The sequence below is a fragment of the Erpetoichthys calabaricus genome, chromosome 3, assembly GCF_900747795.2.
Source record: "Erpetoichthys calabaricus chromosome 3, fErpCal1.3, whole genome shotgun sequence".
NCBI lineage: Eukaryota > Metazoa > Chordata > Cladistia > Polypteriformes > Polypteridae > Erpetoichthys > Erpetoichthys calabaricus.
The window spans coordinates 53,181,634-53,198,535 of record NC_041396.2 but is presented as its reverse complement, the minus strand read 5'-3'; the positions used below and the strand labels follow the sequence as shown (position 1 = coordinate 53,198,535).

Here is a 16,902-nt window from a genome sequence, read left to right as displayed (position 1 = left end):
ATTGATTAGATCCTGCCAGGTTTTTAAAAAATTCTGCACAGATCCTCTAACTGAATATTTGATTTTTTCCCAATTTCAAATAGTATAAAACATCGGTTTCCCACGGACTTAAAAGAGGAGAGTTAGGATTCTTCTAGTTTAGCAAAGTAAGTCTGTGCGCCAAAAGTGTAGTGAATTCAATCACAGTTTGTTTGTCCTTCTCCACTTTAAACCGATCTGGAAGAACATCAAACACAGCTGTTAATGGGTTAGGAGGGATTGTGACACCAAGGCTGTCTGAAAGGCACTTAAAAAGTTTGGTCCAAAATGATGTTAATTTGGCACAGGCCCAAAACAGGTGACCCAGTGAGGCTGGGACTTGATTGCAGCGTTTGCAGGTTGGATCTTGCCCTGGAAACATTTTGGACAGTTTTAGGCGAGACAGATGTGCTCGATATACAACTTTGAGTTGAATAACTGTATTCTTTGCGCATATGGAGCTCGAGTGAAGTCTCTGCATTGCTACTTTCCACTCCCTTTCTGATATATTGATTAAGAGATCTTTTTCCCTTTGTCCTCTTTGATCTTTGAAAGGGAGGGACTGTAAAATAATTTTATACCAGCAAGCCCGCGATTCTCGAAAGAATCGCAAATCCAAGAATGGCAATCAGTTTCTGTTCCCTCTGATACCTGGAGGGATGAAATATCATGGAGGGTGGGTGCGTCCTGGGAAAGTTCATTTAATTAAATAAACATATTTGTACTAAAGCAGCTTCTTTTTGGAGCTGTGACTCATCTGGTTCTGGTGTTTCAGAAGCACGTTGTAGGCGCCTTCGTTTATTGTTTTTATCCATGCAGTCTCTTTTTTGTTTTTCTATGGCTGTGTCGTCAGCGAGAAGTCGTTTGCTGACGGCGGCAGATTCGCGTGCTGAAGTGACCATGGCGGCGGATCCGGTGCGGTGGTGTGGGCGGTCACGTTCGGGCGGCTGTACAACCTGGCATGCACGCTTTACCTCAGCTTTAGTTCACAGGTCGTAGCCATGGTAAAGTTTTCATTTAATTAAATAAACATATTTGTACTAAAGCGGTTTCTTTGTGTGGGCGCCTTCGTTCATTGTTTTTATCCATACGGGCTCGTTTACAGGTCATAGCCATACGGGCTCGTGTTTGTATTACTAATCGTTGAGCTCCTTCCATTTGGAGCCGTGACTCCTAGCCACCGTGTATTGTTTTTATCCATGCGGTCTCGTCTTTGTTGTTCTGTGGCTGTGTCGTTAGGTAGAAGTCGTTTACTGTTAGGAAGCATACTCCAACTTCCACACACTGACTGCTGGCACAGTGGATTAGAGCAGGTGTAGTTTACAGGTCGTGGTGTTTGGGCGCCACGCACTGACTGTGGGAACTACGGGCTCGGTTTTGTATTACAAATCGTTGAGCTCTTTCCATTTGGAGCCATGACTCCTTTGCCTCTGCTGGAACAGTGGATTAGAGCAAGTTTAGTTTACAGGTTGTGTTGTTTGGGCGCCACCTACTGACTCTGGGAACTTACACACACTGACTGCTGGCACAGTGGATTACAGCAGGTGTAGTTTACAGGTCGTGGTGTTTGGGCAACACGCATTGACTGTGGGAACTATGGGCTCGGTTTTGTATTACAAATCGTTGAGCTCTTTCCATTTGGAGCCGTGACTCCTTTGCCTCTGCTGGAACAGTGGATTAGAGCAAGTTTAGTTTATAGGTTGTGTTGTTTGGGCGCCACCTACTGACTCTGGGAAGCCGCTGGACTGTGGGAATTACGGGCTCGGTTTTGTATTACAAATCATTGAGCTCTTTCCATTTGGAGCTGTGACTCCTTTGCCTCTGCTGGAACAGTGGATTAGAGCAAGTTTAGTTTACAGGTTGTGTTGTTTGGGCGCCACCTATTGACTCTGGGAAGCCGCTGGGTTTGACTCTGGGGCGCTGCAGAGCAGTGCGCATGCGCTTCAGTGTGTCCACCGTGCATAAATTAAACTGTCGTTTAGTAATAAAGATATGGCAGTGATGGTGTCTAAGTCCATGAAATTGAGCAATATTTTTTCCAGCATGGACGAGGGTGCAAGATGAGGAAAATCAGGCAGGTTCTGTTTAACAAAGTTTCTAATTTGAATATAGTGAAAGAAATGTGTAGCTGGAAAGTTAAATTTGGAATGTAATTGTTCATAGGATGCAAAGAGATGGTCTATATAAAGATCTCTGAGCATTTTAATCCCAAATTTTTTCCAGATATTAAAAACTGCATATGTTTGTGAGGGTTGAAAGAGGTGGTTCTCATGCAGAGGTGCCACAGATAAAAACTTCTCCATCTTAAAATGCTTTCTACATTGGTTCCATATTCTGAGTGAGTGAAGCACAATTGGGTTATCAGTATATTGCCAATACCTTGCATTTATTGGGACACAAAGCAGGGAATATAGAGAAGTACTGCAGGATTTTACTTCTATTGCGGACCAGGCCTGTGTATGTTCATTTATTTGTGTCCAGGTTCTTATAGCTTGTATGTTTGCTGCCCAGTAATAAAACTGAAAGTTAGGTAGAGCCATGCCACCTTCTGCCTTAGGTCTTTGTAGGGTTGCTCTTTGGATACGTGGATGTTTTGAGTTCCAAATAAATGAGGTTATTGTTGAATCTAATTGCTTAAAAAATGATTTATTGATGTATATTGTAGAGAAAAGCCAAGCAAAATGACACCTTTTATTGGCTAACTAGAAAGATTACAATATGCAAGCTTTCAAGGCAACTCAGGCCCCTTCTTCAGGCAAGATGTATTGGAATGTTTTGAAATAAAAAAAGAAGCTTAGGAAGAATATTCATCATAACAACGTTAATTCTTCCAGCTAGAGTGAGATGAAGGGTTGACCATCTATGCAAGTCTTGCTTAATTTTTTCCATACAGACAGCAAAATTTTGTTGATAAAGAGCTTTGTGTTTACTTGTGATGTTTACACCTAGGTATTTAAACTGATCTGCAATGATAAAAAGTACGGTGTCTAATCTAATATTATATGCTTGAGAATTCACTGGAAAGAGTACACATTAATTCATATTAATTCTGAGACCAGAAATTCTGTAAGTGATGTTAAGACTGCAGGCACAAAATTTTGTGGGTCTGATATATACAATACCATATCATCTGCATATAGAGAAATTTTCTGTTCCAATCCTTCTCAGATAATCCCATTTATCTGATCAGCTTTTCGACAGTGAACCGCCAGTGGTTCAATGGCGATTGCAAATAACAGTGGTGACAAGGGGCATCCTTGTCTGGTACCACGTTCTAGTTTAAAGTAGTCTGAACAAATGTTATTAATACAAACTGAAGTTTCTGGATTGGTATACAGTAGTTTGATCCATGCACAAATGTTCGGGCCAAACCCAAATTTCTTATTTAAAAATAAATACAAGAATATGCTGAACCTGGGAGCAGCGCTGCACAGAATTTATATCGACTTAGAACCATTTCTGTGTTATTTTTCTTTTTTTATTTTTAAATTGTATTGTAAATCTTCAGTTCTATTTCATCTGCTTTTGATCTGAAATCATTACTAACTGTATACTTAAAAATTGAAAGTATGGTAATTCTGAGCTCTCTATTTTTTTCTATATTAAACCAAAATACTGCTATTAAGTTAAATATTAGCAATTTTATTACAACATTGGGGAACATTGATCTATAGTTCTGCAAGAAACATGTAAACATTAATTTGGACATTGTTCTCCTTTGCATAGTTTACTTCTATTAAACCATTCGAACAAGTTAATTTTGGGTTTGGTACTCTTTCAGGGCTGATGTCGACTTTTGTCAAAATTCAGGAGTAGAGGATGGTAATCAGCTGTAAACTGCAACAAAACCCGCCATTACATTTTACTTTGACTGTCTTTGCTAGAAATAAAGTTACATAGCTTTGTTGATTTGACCCCGATTCCTTACTTGTGCATTAGTAGCGAAGAGCAAACAACCTCTAAAATGGCACCGACATCTGGTGAGAGAACAAAGCGAATGTGCAAAGCAAAATAGTCCATGGACATTTTAAGTAATTTCATTGAATAAGATTCTGACTTGTCGGACAATGTGTTTGATGCAAGCGATCTGGAGATTGATATCAAAAATGAAAGTGAGGTACCAGCATCATCTGATCGGTCCCTGGCTAATCGTGGTGCTGAACACTTTCGTGCAGCTGATGCGCCTACAGCAGCGTTTGCCTGGGAGGACCACCCCTTATGATGACAAGAGGTACAAACCATATTGCGTCACACTGCAACTGCCACCGCCACCCACCTGCTGTGCGAAGACAGCCAGGCAGCCAGCCCACCATGCATTCCTGCTGACCATCGAGGTGCCCCCATGCAGCCACTGCCGCCAGAGACGCTGAACATGTGCCAACAGCAGGCACAGCACATAGCAAAAGACATTTTATGTTGACTTGTGTGTGAAACCTGCTGCTTTGTGTGCTTTTCAGGAAACTGAGTTTTTTTTGGAAAAAATATTTAACCCTCAAAGAGTTAAAACCAGAATAATGGCATATTTCATGTAACACATATTGCATGTTACCTTATGTAGCAAAATATTTATAAGCTTTAGTTACTAATTAATTTACTAATTTAATAGTTGTTTTCGATTACTAAGAAAACTGGGAATGTATTCCCCACTTTGTTCATTATACTTTTCCTATTTTTTTAAACTTACCTGAAATAAAGCCTGATAATGGATGAAGACTATCAAATTGTTTGTCATGTTTGGCTCTTTCCTCTGGGGTGATAGCCCAAATATTTGGATTACCTATAGGTAAATTAAAAAAAATCCAGCAATTATTAAAAAACCTTATGTTTTCACTTTTGAACATGCATTCTGTTCTTTATAAAAAGCTAAACATCTACAAATTTCTCTGCACACCTTACTCAGGCAGGTTTGCAAAAAGGATCTCTATCTCAGTCACTAAACACAGTTTATACAAAATAAATGATTTATGTTAAAATAGAGAATATGTGTTTTACTTACACATTTAAAAATAATTAACATTATGTGTGTTTTCCACATCTAAGACAGAAAATATTAAGCATATGAAATAGTTTCTTACCAAGTTTAAAGAAAACTCAACATTCGATTTAAATAATTAATAATAAATGACATAATAAAGCAAGGGAAGACATACTCTGAGCAAAAGACAAAGGTGATAGTCAAGTACAATACTGAGAATATCTTTGAATATATATTATATATATATATATATATATATATATATATATATATATATATATATATATATATATATATATATATATATATATACATACAGTAATCCCTCCTCCATCGCGGGGGTTGCGTTCCAGAGCCACCCGCGAAATAAGAAAATCCGCGAAGTAGAAACCATATGTTTATATGGTTATTTTTATATTGTCATGCTTGGGTCACAGATTTGCGCAGAAACACAGGAGGTTGTAGAGAGACAGGAACGTTATTCAAACACTGCAAACAAACATTTGTCTCTTTTTCAAAAGTTTAAACTGTGCTCCATGACAAGACAGAGATGACAGTTCTGTCTCACAATTAAAAGAATGCAAACATATCTTCCTCTTCAAAGGAGTGCGTGTCAGGAGCACAGGCTGTCAGAAACAGAGAGCAAAGCAAACAAATCAATAGGGCTGTTTGGCTTAAGTATGCGAAGCACCGCGGCACAAAGCTGTTGAAGGCGGCAGCTCACACCCCCTCCGTCAGGAGCAGAGAGAGAGAGAGAGAGAGAGAGAGAGAGAGAGAGAGAGAGACAGATAAAAACAAAGAGTGAAAAATCAATACGTGCCCTTTGAGCTTTTAAGTATGTGAAGCACCGTGCAGCATGTCGCTTCACTAAGCAGCTGCACACAGAAGGCAGCAATGTGAAGATAATCTTTCAGCATTTTTAGACGAGCGTCCGTATCGTCTAGGTGTGCGAACAGCCCCCCTGCTCACACCCCCTACGTCAGGATCAGAGAAAGTCAGCGCAAGAGACACAGAGAAAAGTAAGTTGGGTAGCTTCTCAGCCATCTGCCAATAGCGTCCCTTGTATGAAATCAACTGGGCAAACCAACTGAGGAAGCATGTACCAGAAATTAAAAGACCCATTGTCCTCAGAAATCCGCGAACCAGCAAAAGATCCGCGATATATATTTAAATATGCTTACATATAAAATCCGCGATAGAGTGAAGCCGCGAAAGGCGAAGCGCGATATAGCGAGGGATCACTGTATGTATATATATATATATATATATATATATATATATATATATATATATATATATATATACTATAGAGAAAACTATAATATGCATGGCTGGATCTACAATTAGGGTGATTTGGGACCATACCCTGTGGTCCCACTCGCAAAGGAGCCTTAGCATATGTGAGAGAGTAAATGTCCAATAACTGGAAAAGTCCATGTTTTTACCAACTGTACAGGCCCCTATAACAATCCACTATCCAGCATACACTCCTGCTTCACTTTGATCCCTGCAATAACAAACCTATTAAATCAGACATAAAAAATAAGCATTTAAAAGAAAAATATGGAGTCCTGGCTAGTTAACATGACAGGAGCATGACCAGAGCAGGTGACTCAATGGTCGCTCTTTTGAAGTCATACATTTGATGTTTTGAATGATGTTTTCATGTTGCAGCACTGTAAAAGATGACCCCAATGGTACAGTGAATTGAAAAGTAAGAAACAGACAGAAACAAAAGATCCTATTGTGCTGAAAACTATTACCAATATTTAAAACAGTAAATAAATAATGATTTGAAAAAGTACTTTTAACAAGCCTCAAATGCTGCAGGTGAGATTAATGAGAATGACCTTTAAAGATAGTCAAGAAAGGGAGGGTATCACTACTTCTAGCAGTATTAGTATCAAAGTGCAGTCCATTTCTGCAGAGTCACCAACATAGAAGCAAACATCCAACAGTGGTAGACAACGAGGCAACTGCAGGAGAAAAGACACATCAAGCAAAGAAAAACCCAAATAAAGGACCTCTTTCTTTTACTGTATTTGACCACAAAATACACAGTTGCTGTTAATATCACCTTTTTAGCCACAAAATTGCATAAGCATTTTAAAAATATTTAATGTTAGTTAACTGTGATATCAGAACAGAAGTTGAATTCCAGCAGATGTGATGTTGCACTGATCAGTTTGACTCAAGATGTTGAACAGATTCATTGTAATACACCAAATGCACAAAAAATCCACATAAACAGAAAACTTGTATTACCGTTCACCAAGAATTAATGCATGATAGAAAGCATCTAAAATACTAATGACCTACTTGTTTAAACACTTTATAGACTTAATATTGCATGTGTTTAGTTGCAGTATAAAAGTAAACACAACGATTTTAATCACTTTTGGAAACTAATTATGTTTCCTTCTACAATGTAAAAAGAATGTACTGTGATATAAGTTAACATTTAAAACACATAATGAATGGATATAATGCTTAGCAAAGTAAAAAAAATAGTTATTTACCAACAGAAAACCTCAACTGCTTTTGGGAGGCAAGAGGAGGGGATGGTGGAGGGGTAGTCACACTCTTGTTGTCTATCACAATGTCATGCAACACTCATATAAAACACTGAAATATTACATTACAATAGAGTAAGTATTTACTCAGTACTTTTCTGAAGTACTTTTGACTATGATTATGGGCTAAAATCTTCTTGGGTATGATTTGACAAGTTTCACATACCTAGATTTAAGGATTTTCTGCCATTCCTCCCTGCAGATCATCTCAAGCTCTGTCAGGTAGGATGGAGAATGTTGGTGGACAACCCTTTTCGGATTTCTCCAGAAATGTTCAATTGGTTTCAAGTCCAGAATTTGACTGGGAAACTCATGGACATTTCCAGAGTTGTCCCTAAGCCACTCCTGTGTTTCCTTTATTTTGTGCTTAGATTTAATGTTCTGTTAGAAGGTAGATCACTGGCTCAGTCTGCGGTCCAGTGCACTCTTGAGCAGGTTTTCCTTAAGGATTTATATGTAATCTCCCAGTACCTGCTATTGAAAAGTAACCCCAGAGTATGATGCTGCCACCAGTATACTTCACCGATGGAATGGTAGTCTACAGGCAATAAGCAATGTCTGGTATTCTCTAGACATGATGCTAATGTTGATTTTATCAGACCAGAGAATCTAGGCTTTCATGCAACTTTTACTGAGGAGATGCTTCTGCCTGCCCATTCTGTCATAAAGCCCAGACCAGTAGAGTAATGCAGTGATGACTGTCCTTCTAAAGTTTCTAGTTGTGGTTGTTTTGAAATTACTACAACTATTTAAGAATTAAGAGGGCAACTTTGCTCTTGGAAACCTCAATGATGCAGGAATCATTTTGTAACTTTCTCAGATATGTACCTCGACAAAATCCTATCTCTAATCCTGTCTGTGAAGGCAATTCCTTCGGTCTGATGCCTTGGTTCCTACTCTGATGCAAACTGCCAACTGTGCAATCTAATGTACACAGGTGTATGCCTATCCTAATCAAGTTCAATCAATTGAATTGACCACAGGTAGGCTACAAACAAGGTGCAGAAACAGCTCAGCAATGATCAAAAGAATGAGATGCACAGAGACCAAATTTCACATAATTGAAAAACATCAATATACGTTTGCAAATGTGACAGGTTTCTTTTTTTATTTTACCAAACTTGAAAAAAATTGTAAAATCTTTTTTGCTAGGTCTTTCTTAAATATTGAGTGTTGCCTGATGTGGGGAAAATTAATTTAACAGATTTGAGCACAAGACTAAAATGTAGCAAAATATAAAAAAGTGGTATGAACACTTTCCGAATTTGCTGTAGATAGGAAAAATACGGTACTTAGTAAAGCTTTACTGATGCTAAAGAGAAATGTCCTTCTCATACTTCCTACAAAAAAGTTTTTGTTAAGCAACACAGATGAGAATATAGCATCTATTATTTAAATAAAAATGAGGGATGAAGTTAAAATGGAAGAACAAGTGCTTTATTGTAAAGAATATGAACAATACTAGAAAATATAGCTTTCCCTTAAAATAATGACGCTTTCTAAACTAAACAAAGGAATCCAAAGAATCACTATTTGCCAAGACTGAACATCTCCTTAGATTTCTCACTATAAATGATAGAAAGAGAGTCCAGTTGGCATACACAATAGAGTTCCAACTGTGTCACCTTCCACTTCCAGTTGCAGCTGGAATCCTTAAAAAAATATCCTTAACGTGCATATTAATGGTAATAACACACAGTTCACTTATAATGTAATAAGAGAAAGATATTATTTAAGCAGCCACTGGACATTCTGCTTGATGTGCAAAAAATCATTCAAATAAAAAATATATAATTATATAAATAAATAAATAAAAGACATACACATTGTCTCTGTCTAAAAATAAATAAATAAGCTGGAAAAGTGTAGTATTTTTTCAGCATAACAATCCTTGTGATAAACGCTTGTAATTAAACTGGCGTGGTTACCTGTTTCAATATAAAATGTCAAGGAAATTGATGAGTCCGTTTGTTTCTTTTTCCATCGTGAATTGGATTGCGGGGAATACTAAGTTGATGTGGTTGTAGAGTTTGATACGCTGGTTACTTTTGTGGTGGACGGCCACAAAACAGCATATGTTCTGGGGGAGCAAGCATGGGAGACCCAATACCTCCCCCTGGACGCTAAATGGCAGCCTCCCTAGGTTGCAGCAGTGCCACAGACTCCCGCAGAGCTTCTTGGGAGTTGGAGTTCGGTGCAGCCCTGTTGGGTTCCACAGGCGCTGCCAGGGGGTGCTACAGCGGGAACCGCTGGGCCCTTGTGGGCAGTATTTTCGCCACACCCGGAAGTGCAGCTGGGACTCGGCAATCAAGCACCTGGAGCACTTTCCGGGTGCTTAATAAAAGGAGCCAGCGGCCACCACTCGGGAGCCAGAGTCGGAGGACGAGGTTGCCTGGGGGGAGTGATGGAGGAAGAAGAGTGTGGTATGCTTTCTTTTGGTTTATTTTGGTGTGCTTGGGACTGTGTTAGGGCTGAGGGACACGGGGAAGACGTGGACCTCAGCTGAAGAAAAAATAAATCTTTTTGTTGATTTTACACGTGCCTCCGCGTCAGTCTGTGTCGTGTCGGGCACATATATAGCTCCTTATACACTTTTTAATATGATGAATGTGTCGTCAATGTAGCCTATCTCGAGTTATATATCTATATAGTACATACACAACGATAGATAAATGATACATATAAACACATGCACATTTATTTAGTCCACCAAATAAAAATTCATTCACTGTTTATTGCCAATGAATATTTTACATTCATAAGTAAAGAACAGAGGAAAACTACTGTTAGTGAGTTCTCACTAACATTCACTGATACCAATCAGTCCAAAAATGCACAGGGAGAACATGCAGACCGTGGCATTGTAAAGCAGGAATGACAGCTCTGTGCTACCACTTTGCTTATGCTAAAACATTTGTTGTAAACTTAAAAAATCTCATCCTGATTAATCCTAGGTGAATTGGCATTGCTATCTATCTAAACTGGGCATGGTACGTGAATGTGTGTGTGTGCCCTGTTCAGGGAATGCTACTGCATTACACCTGCTGCTTTACAGGAAAGGTTCCAGCTGTCCTACAACCCTGTCCATAATAAGGAGGTTAGGAAGATGGATGAATGGAAGTATATAAGTTCTGTTCACTTTTTGTCACTTGATTACATGATACATTCATACTCAATATTCTCTCTCACTAAATCAGATAGGTACATACTCAATTACATTTTTGGCTTGAAAAATGAACATATTCATTATATTTTAAGGCTTTTTTTCACAATGAGACTCCAGGACCCATAAGCTTCATTACAAAATGCAAGAATGGGCTTTTTTTTTTTTTTTTTTTAAATGTATGCGTCACCTTAGAAAGCAATTTCATGTGAAAAAACTAATGTATACCATGATTGTGAAGAAGTAACTTCAGTTTAAAACATATTGAACTTATATTTAAAATTCTCCCAAAACACCAGAAATGATAAAAAAACACAATCTTAACACTTTACATTTCAAAACCTCCATGAAAGTACACTTTCTAATTTACCAAGACTGTATTTTAAAATAAGAGCTGAATTAAATCAAATTAATATTAATAGCACATTTTACCATTCTCTGATTAATATCATGAGGACATGAAGAACAAAAACTGTATTCTTTACAAACTTGAAAATGTGAATGACTCCTTTAAATTACAGTGTGCAGGTATTGTTTTTAATTAATAGAAGCAGATACCAGGAAACCAGTAAAAAGTAACAACTCTGACAGTTTAAGAGGATGCTATTAAGAAAAAAGTAACCAAGGAAAATAAATTACAAAGATCAGTCAGCTAGAAAAAGGGTGGATAATCAACAGACAGAAAAATAGCTGTATAGCCCAAAATGACAACAAATCAACCAAGAAGGGCACATTTACTAAATAAACATCCTTATAAATGCCTTCAAGTCATATTTTTACAATTTCATTCAAGAAGAAAATGCAAGGTCATAAAGACAGAAAAGGCTATAATGTGTAAACTGAAAAAAGTTACATAAGCTACTCAATGCAGGATCATTATGTCTCACAATAAGTTACCAGAAAGAGCAGGTCTCTTTCATAGAGTACTTGAAAGTCAATAGTTACACATAAACCAAATGAATCAGTGTACTAAAGGGAGAATGTAGGATAAAATTAAATACATAGCTTACTGTAAACATTTATTTTATTTTTCTCTTTTTAATTTACTGTTTTTATTTTATGTTTTAATTACTCATCACCTACTATTTAAAACTGAAATATAAATACATAAGCACTAAATTAGTATGTTGTTTCCAGCCACCACATGCTAGTCTGAATGAATTGCTTTTGGTTTATCCTCATATAAGTGGGGGTGTATATATATTATATACAGTATATTATATATACACCCAAACTTATATGAGGATAAACCAAAAGCAATTCATTCAGACTAGCATGTGGTTCTGGAAGCAACATACTAATTCAGTGCTTACATAATTAAATGAGATATTTTTGATTACTTGAAGATAGATGCACTGTAACGTATGTCATGCTGCAGTTGAGGAAATTTGCTACTATACCCCTCCCAAAGCAATTAAAGCTGAACAGTCTACTTACCATTCATGGCTGTGGGAAACTGAGCCATCCTAGTCCCATTAGTCCCAAATGTGCCCGGCTAGCTGTTAGCCATCTGCAACATAAAAATATTCTCCCATTAATAATGTAAGGAGGGCACAGCGTGTGGTAGTGCTCCTGCTGAGGAGGGGGTGGGGGATGTCACCTCCTCCTTCTCCTCACACAAACCTTCAGTTCGGCTCTCACTTCCGACAGCAAACAATGCACTGCTTCAGACCTCTGCTGATCAAGCCAAATACACCACACACAAACTCGTATGCTCTCGCACACTGCAACACATGCACACATACAGATTCTTACAGATAGACAGAGACAACCTGCAACTATTAGCATATCCTCAAAAGAACATACACTCATATAAGCAGCATACTCTCAAGAACTGCCACATTTGTATGACAGAAGTAATAGATTTTCCTTAAAAAAAAAAAAAAAAATCAAAATACAAATGTAAAACAAATAGTTGTACCTTATAGGAAATTGAAGTTAACTTAAGGTTAATATATTCAATAACAGCTTCACTCACTTCATGTTAAAATATAGTGAACTACTATATCTCATTTTTTAAATCAACTGTCAGTAAATTATTTCTTCTTAAAATCGTTATGCTATCCTAAACCAAATCTGATAAAAAAAAAGACCCTCAGCAAATGCTTTCTCTGCTTAGTATATATTTTCCTAGATATCACATTCTCTTTGTTCAAGAAATTCCACAATTAATACACTCACACCAAGGAAGCAGATTGAAAAAGCGAATGATTTTATTAAAATCCTAAGGCTGTATGTTCAATAAGTATGAAGTAAACATCAGGAAGTTGCACAGTAGTTAAACAAAAAGAAGAAATAAGAACTGGGAAAGAATATACAAAATTAAAAACAAACTGAATTTTCAGATTGTTTCATATAATAAAATGCCAGAAAACTGTTGAGGAAAGGGAATTAGTTACAGAAGAAAGTATTGTTTCTGGTATCACAGTAAAAGAACGTTCAGGTTATCAAACCTCACAAAAATACAAAGTTTTTTTTTTTTTCAGTAAGAGAGAACATTAATAATTATTCTTTACATTTATGTAGCGCTTTTCTCATTACTCAAAGCACTTTGCAAATCCCACGCAAGGAGGACCCAGGTCATGAACCAATGTTCTACTTTCTGGAAGGCTGCAGAGCTACTAATAAGAGCTTTGCCTAGTAACATATTTTGAGCCACGTTAAAAATGGAGTATTACTGAAATATCAACAGCAGCATTGTCAAGACAGAGAAGTATATAATCAGTATAAAATAAGACTTTATGCTCAGCACTGACTATTGTTAGTTTTGTGAAAGCAGAACAAAAACATGTAGTCAGGGTTCTAAAACGAGAATGAAAAGCACTGGTAAAAGTGGGTATCCCTGCCTAATACCACAATGCAAGTAAAAAAGGGTAAGATCTAATTGTGTTTGTAAAAACTGTAGATGTAGGATTTAAGTTCAAAGTTGATATATTAAAAAAACCTACACCAAATCCCAACACCAACACCATCAGCATACTCCAGATAAATGCCCTGTTCATTCAGTCAAATGCCTTCTCTGTACCCACAGAATATAGTCAAAGACCCAATATTGGAAATTGTGTCAATTAGTTGTAACAGTTCCCTCACATTTCCCACAGCATATCCTGAGCATGTAAACCCAGCCTGATCCGAATAATCACTTAACTTCCACACCCAGAACTTTTGCAAATATCTTCCCATTGCTGTTAATGAGGGTAGTTGCCTGGTAATTTGAACATCCAGTCACATTTCTTAATTGTTTTCAGATTTATTAATCTATTAAACATTTATTAATGTATCAATTACAGGGACCGATAACAGAGAACAAAAAGCTTTTATAACAAAGGTATACACTGAACAAATTATTTTCATAATTTCACATGATTTTTATATATTTTTAGAGGCTGAATTTAAACATGAAAAACAATTCTCCATCATGCAAGATTTTTTTTCATAAAAACACTTTTTACTCTGCAATTATATATTTTTTTGTTTTTGCACCACTATGAATTAAATATTGATATTTTATTTTAATGATCTGTCCAAGTTCAATATTTCCTCATTAAAAACTATGTTTAAAGCAAAACAGTTACTTTATTTAATAATAAGGTCAGAATACCTGAAAGTTCTATGTATCTTACTAGGTCAGTGATCGGTCAGCCAGACAGAGAGAGAGATGTGCGCACACACACTGCAGTCTGAACACACACCACTATTAGTAAAAAGGAAGAAAATTTATAAAAAAAAAACAAAAAAAAAAAAACCTCTTCTGACTTGGCAGTCAGTGTCTCAGTAAGGCAATATGCAGGCATATTGCTGTTGGTATAAACATGTCACATTTCTTCTGAATAATTTGTTAGCTGAAAGTATTTAGTGTGTCAGACCGAGAATATACAGGACTGTTCATAATGGCACACAGTTTTGTTTTAATTATATCTTTTACTACTACCTCCAGGGGGTCCAGAGTGCGTTCCATAACTGAACCTTAGCTTTTTGATTCGGTGGGCCTATCTTGAAGTGATGTTACCAGCCCTGCCTACCACAGCGTAGCAGAGGTAGTAAAGGATGTTATAGTCTCCTAAGAAAAAAGAGCCTGCTCTGTTCTTTCTTATATAGTTTCTCTGTGTTATGAGACCAGTCCAACAAGTCATTAATGTTGACCTCCAAGTACTTGCAGGAGTGCACAACCTCTACATCAACTTCCTGAATAGTGACTGGATACAGAGGCTCTTTGGTATGAAAAAATTCAATAACCAGTTCCTTGGTTTTGCGGATGATTATCTGATTACAATTATTTCTGCACCAAGAAACAAAGTTCTCCACCTGACTCCTATACTAACCCCCTTTTTTAATACACTCTATAAGTGCAGACTCATCTAAGAATTTCTGCAAGTGACATGAACTGGTGTTATGTTTGCAGCTGGAAATGTACATAGTGAAAAAAGCAGACAGGACTGTTGCTTCTGGTACCCCAGTGTTGCTCACATCCATATAAAACACACAGCCTTTGAGCCTCACTGACGGCAGCCTGCCAGTCAGACAGCCCACTATCCAGGACACCATAGGCTCATCCACCTGCATATCTCTGAGCTTACCCCTTAACAGATACTGTATGGCTGGGTGGTACTGAAGGCACAAGAGAAATCAAAATATCAATCTTCAAAGTACTACCAGCTTTGTGCAGGTGAGAATACGTCTTTTGGAGCAGATGGATAACTGCATCCTTCATTCCAATTTCTGCCTGATAGGCAAACTACAGAGGGCCCAGGTTGTCTACCATAAGACAATTCATACAGTACAGGACCATCCTCTCAAAGGTCTTCATGATGTGAGACACAAGTGCCACTGGTCTGTAGCCATTAGGTGAAGAGGTGTCTGCCTTATTTAGAACAAGAATAATTCAGGATGTTTTCCACAACAACGGCACTTTCAAGAGTCTTAGGGACAGAATAAACGGGTGACTGAGGACATCACAGAGTTGGTCAGCACAGGCCTGAAGTGCTTGAGGACTGACTCCATCTGGTCACGTGGATTTTCCTGTGTATACCTTCCTTAGTTGTGTTCTTACTTGGTTTTCAGGTATGGACAGCCCATATTGATGGTCAGAGGTGGACTTGTCACTGGCCATTCTAGTTACATAGTAAGAGTTGTTGATGTAGTAGGGAAAGTGTAGGTAAAAAAACTGTCTCAGGGCATCAGCTTTGTGTGCACCACATACTGGATTCATATTGCCGGTAATAACCAGCTCATATCCTGGGAATTTCAAAAATTGCCCTTAAAGATACTTAAAGAAAATCGATCTAGACGTTGTTGGTGTATAAATGCAGCAACAGGCTAGTCTCCAGCGGCTAAGTTTAAACAATGTGTTGCAAAACCCGTCGGCCTGATCCAAACCAGAGTCAACAATATTAATCTGAAGAGACTACTTTATCAGAACATCACATTTATGTAAAGAAAACCCCACCACCTTAATACTTCTTGATGTAATTTTGTTTACGGGCCTCAAAGAAGTTTCTGTTCAAACAATGCGCACTCTCAAATGGTGTATACAATTCAAGATGCATGCTCTTTTTTTTTCTTTTAGTGTGAACAGCCCCCTCACGTTCTAATGTATGATTTGTACACTAACCATCTCTTATATCAAAGCAAAGCCAAACAGGTAATACCTGAGAAAAATGGCCACCCAGCGCCAGGGTTTTAGAAGCTCCACACTGTCAAACAGAAAAATCTTTAATACTAGAATCCCTGAAGTTTACTTTCTTTTTCATTGTCCCTGACATTTCTTAAATTTTCCTGACATATGACAAGAAGCTCACTGCTCCTTATCACTGCGCTGTTAGCCCACTTTAGTTTTGCAAGCATTGCCCTGCTGAAATCCTCAGAGCTGAAGTCTGTGTTAAAGTGTTTACCTGGCGATGCGTTTGTTAGGAATTACACAGGTAATGAAATACTGTAATTTGAAATACATACATTTCATGTGTATTCCTTGTCTACAACGATCTGTGTAAATACTGTATATAATGACAGAGGAAATGTGAGACATATAATGACAAAGGAAATGTGAGGCATATAATGACAAAGGAAATGTGAGGCAATAAATGCCGAACACACGGCTAAAACAGAAAATGTTTTCATTAAGTTTTAGTAATAATGACATAATTTTGAAGTGTAGTATGGTGAAGCCCAAATAT

General features: G+C 37.5%; 2 protein-coding genes across 5 annotated transcripts in view; one reads left to right on the top strand and one right to left on the bottom strand.

Moving 5' to 3' along the window:
- The window catches only part of fam228a (family with sequence similarity 228 member A), a 218,345-nt gene extending 207,027 nt beyond the window's left edge, over window positions 1–11,318 (top strand). Inside the window, exon 10 of the transcript XR_007934603.1 lies at window positions 11,306–11,318. The gene's annotated coding sequence lies outside the window, so the exon portion shown is untranslated. The remainder of the gene's footprint in view (window positions 1–11,305) is intronic.
- The window catches only part of LOC114648035 (intersectin-2-like), a 277,957-nt gene that overhangs the window by 183,120 nt on the left and 77,935 nt on the right, over window positions 1–16,902 (bottom strand). For all 4 annotated transcript variants that reach the window (XM_051925602.1, XM_028796817.2, XM_051925601.1 and 1 more), the window contains exons 2-3: window positions 12,167–12,239; window positions 4,703–4,795 (exon numbers count right to left, since the gene is read on the bottom strand). In XM_051925602.1, the coding sequence (XP_051781562.1) occupies window positions 4,703–4,795; window positions 12,167–12,194 (121 nt within the window). In that variant the 5' untranslated portion in view covers window positions 12,195–12,239. The remainder of the gene's footprint in view (window positions 1–4,702; window positions 4,796–12,166; window positions 12,240–16,902) is intronic.